The sequence below is a fragment of the Macrobrachium rosenbergii genome, chromosome 41 (assembly GCF_040412425.1).
Source record: "Macrobrachium rosenbergii isolate ZJJX-2024 chromosome 41, ASM4041242v1, whole genome shotgun sequence".
Classification (NCBI taxonomy): domain Eukaryota; kingdom Metazoa; phylum Arthropoda; class Malacostraca; order Decapoda; family Palaemonidae; genus Macrobrachium; species Macrobrachium rosenbergii.
Genome location: NC_089781.1, coordinates 5989841 through 5994396, shown reverse-complemented (window position 1 = coordinate 5994396; position 4556 = coordinate 5989841). Strand labels below are relative to the sequence as shown.

Below are 4556 nucleotides of genomic sequence, written 5' to 3'. Positions count from 1 at the left end.
TTTCCCTGGGTATTCAAAGCAGCTTTTGCCTGGTCTAGAATTTATCGTAAAACTCCAGACGAAGGAATGAATGCAGTGGTTCAGTTAATCCCAGAATCTTACATTTAACAAACCTTATTAGATTACTTGTGTTAAGAGCAGTGTTATTAATCTCATATAATAACTCATTAAAAGCCATATAATTATTACTTCTGCTACAGATTCGTATTCTAACATTTCCATTGATAAGATTGTAAAAAATTTCGTGAAAAATACATGTAATTAGTAACTGAGGCCACTGAACTGTTATTAATTCTGTTATTAAACCCATAAGGATAAGCAGTTTTTAACTGTATAATGTAGGAGTTTTCTACGTCTAGTCTACTTCTGTAATAATTGACAATACGAAGATTAATAATAATATTAGCATATCTAAAGTTATATCTTTTAAAGAGTTTATACTCGTATTTGTTGTGACAGATATTATATTCAGAACCGTTATTATTTCATTGATTTATATGATTATTAATTCTTACGTGTAAAGGTGAACCTGTCGGCCCTACATATTTAAATCCCACGTAAAATTTAATTGAACAGACAATAACTGCTCTCTTACGTATAGATGCATTATTATAATCATTGATATATCCAGTATCAGAGATTGCTGGACATGCCTTAAATCTTTCATCTTTGCGCTTTTCCAGCATGTCGGTAAATACTGGTTGGGAGTAGAGGAATGAATGAAAGTAGAAGTACCAGAATACTAAAATTGACAATAAGGATAAGGAATGGAATGAATAAAAGAAGCAAAAGTAATATAAGCTGAGTAGTGCAGTAAAAGACTCTGAAAAATAAACACAGGGAAGAGAGAGAGAGAGAGAGAGAGAGAGAGAGAGAGAGAGAGAGAGAAAAGAACCAAAGTAGATATATGAATTTAATATGTACGACTGAAGTTAACACGAAATAATTAGCATTACAGAATTCACTAGAATTTGATAGATTAAAAAATTTCAACTAGCATATATACAGTGCCAAGCCAACATTAATAATCAACGCTAGGTAATATACAATATAAGGAATAAGAATGTAAGATGAAGAAGAGCATAGATTATCACTAAAGAGTGTAATAAAGCATAAAATATATCACCTAAGGAAAAGGATATGTGTATGTATATATATATATATATATATATATATATATATATATATATATATATATATATATATATATATATATATATATATATATATATATATATATATATTAACTTCTTCATGGCTTTGACCTCATCCTTGAACTGGCTGTGATATACTGCTTTGTAAAACAATATGATGTCCTGTGGTGTCCTTGAAGACGGCTACCTTAGCGAGAAGCATTACATTGTTTTGTAAAGCAGCATATCACAGCCAGTTCAAGGATGAGGTCAAGACTATGAAGAAAATAATTGCCAGCGCTACGAAACCTACGAATCCTGACGAGAGGATTTCCTTAGGTGTCTACTGCCTCCCGAACCTAGTCAGCACCCTTGTAATGAGAAATAGCATTTCGCCCCGTGGTAAGATGTGGGAGTCGACCGATGTAGTATATAAATTTAAATGTACCGAAGGGACATGTCAAGCCCTCAGCAGTTACGACGTAGGTCGCACCACTACCACTCAACGCAGGTGACTGCAAGCTCACTGCAACCAAGGGGCAATATTTCAATACTACGCAGACGACCATGACCATAAACCAGCACTAGAAGAATTATTAGAAAGTACAGAGATCGTGCATAGAGAAGCCCGGTTCCACAGATTGCAAATAGCAGAAGCTGTGGGTATAAATCGACAACGGTCTGTGTTATCCATACAGGGGAACACGGATTTCATCCTTCCTTCTCCAAGGAAACCACAGGACATCCGTAAGAATCCGAAGGGAGACACGACAGAACATCCCTGGATACGATTACCGACCATGAAGCAAATCATGACCACTGGCCAGAGACGGGAATCACTCCCTTTGCTGCAAACTGCGGCATAGGACGCGTCTTACGGAGCACCAGGAATGCCCGTGCTGCTGCCCGGACTACCAGCGTGAGCATGAGACCTGCCGACCAATAGGAATTCAGTCCCCAGTGACGTCATGATTAAAATTCAAAAGTCCGCGTGCGGTAATAAAAACCTTTAGTGTCAATTTGTAATTTAGTCCTGGAGACGTCGCTGAAGAGAGAGGAAATGGTCCATTGACTAGAATAAGTTAATGGAAAGTAATTTGAATAATTTGCCCTTATTCCTGAGAAGCTTGCCTGAAGAGAAAAAGAAGTATAGACTGATTCAAAGTCTTGATAAATAGATGGAGTAGGCGAACAATAACATTAACTTCAATAGAAATTGCATAAGAGAGAAAATATGCCTAAATACCATATATATATATATATATATATATATATATATATATATATATATATATATATATATATATATATATATATATATATAAAAGGCAAATGCCACGGAGAAAAATTGAAACAACGTGTCATTTGCCTTTATTTGCACATTCATCACGTTCATATCTTCGTGATTCAGTTATACACACACACACACACACACACACACACACACACACACATATATATATATATATATATATATATATATATATATATATATATATATATATATATATATATATATATATATGCCTGAATTTTTATAGCGTCACCATGACATTCGATATTCACATACATTAAACTATATCCGTGATTGTGTACGTAACATAAATCCTCCCGCACCTAGTTAAGAAGTTCAATTATTTGATTTTTGGAGGCAATATCTAATCCGCATTGTTTTAATATACTACACTAATTTCTTAGCTCTGCTTCATTTAAAAAGCAAGAACTTTCGCAAAAGCAAGCGATAAAGGAGCGTAAAACTATGGAGATATAAACACCCACTCAAATATAATCTAGGCGCGGGCGGATTTATGTTACGCACACAATCACGGATATATTTATGCACATAAGCAAGTACACACTCACACCCACATACACATTCACACGCATGTACAAGCAAACACACATACACACACACATATATATATACATGTTATATATACATATACGTATATATGTATGTATACACATACATATATATGTGCATGTCTACATATGTAAAGAATAACAGGACTTCACTGAAACAGGATGGTATTTAACTGAGAGTTAATTCGCAAAACTTACATGCTTTAAAGGACTAATCTGCCCCCTTCGCCCTGTAGCCGTTAAAGCTAATGGACGATGGGGACAGATGAGTCCTTAAAGACCTGAATGCGAGGCATATATATATATATATATATATATATATATATATATATATATATATATATATATATATATATATATATATATATATATATATATGCATGTGTGTGTGTATGTGAATGCGATACCTTTGGTGGAAAATCTGATCTGTGTACTTACGCGTAGGTCTCGGCCCAAACAGCATGACCACCGACTAAATACGCGAGGACCTCTTTTTCAGCAAAGTCTCTTCACTTCAGTCTCTGCACGTGCTCCTGTCTCCACTTCCGGTCTCACGAAGTCCTGCCTTCACTTTCTCTCTCCTCTGATCCTTTCGTCTTCAACGACCACTTAATTCATCACGTCGAGGCCCTGATGCTTTGGGAGTCATTCACTAATGACGATAATTATGATATTCGCCGGTGTTCGAATCCAATTAACACGCACTTGGCGAGTTCTTTACTCCTCGACGCTCAACAGATCCACGACAAGCACGAAAGCGTCAGAAATTTCACTATAAATGAATTCGATGACATACATCCAGTTCTCGGCGGTCATCTTATCCGTTTTTCAGTGCATTATTGCCTTCTGTGAGGTCTGGCTGAAATAAGTGGAGAAATATATATATGTATATATAAATATGTGTATACATGTACTTGTGTATTTAATATATATATATATATATATATATATATATATATATATATATATATGAATGTGTATGGATATGTTTGTATACTATGGTATGTTTGTATATATATATGCATATATATGTATATATATATATATGTAAATATATATGCATATACATGCATGTATATATATATATATATATATATATATATATATATATATATATATATATATATATGAGAAAAACATTCCAGAATGTATAAAAGATAAGATAATACTGACCAAGAAATCACATATCGGGTTATTGCTTTACTGTCATAGGATATTAGAACTTTTCTTTAACATGTCCATGTTTTATTAAAGAGATAAAAACAACTCTATGACACTTACGGACTTCACTTTAAAAAACATAAATATAAAATCGTTCTTGGTCTATGAAAAAGAATTCGTAAGTAACTTTATGAATGCATAATTCATAGCAATAACAATGAAACTATAATAAAATAAAGTACCTTTCAAATAATTAATGAAATGGTCGGCAATATAACCGAATTTTCCTGAGAATATACACTACCACTCACGCGAGAACGTCAAATGATTCGAAATATGATACAATAGTGTAACATAAGGCGGTCATTAAAATGCGCAATGGAAGAAAATTCAATCTCG

General features: G+C 33.7%; 1 protein-coding gene across 1 annotated transcript in view; it reads right to left on the bottom strand.

Annotated features, from left to right (window-relative positions):
* LOC136826687 (uncharacterized) overlaps positions 1-3847 on the bottom strand; it is a 31672-nt gene extending 27825 nt beyond the window's left edge. The window contains exon 1 of the mRNA XM_067084054.1: positions 3435-3847. Within this exon, the coding sequence (XP_066940155.1) occupies positions 3435-3459 (25 nt within the window). The 5' untranslated portion in view covers positions 3460-3847. The remainder of the gene's footprint in view (positions 1-3434) is intronic.
* Positions 3848-4556: the final 709 nt, after the last annotated feature.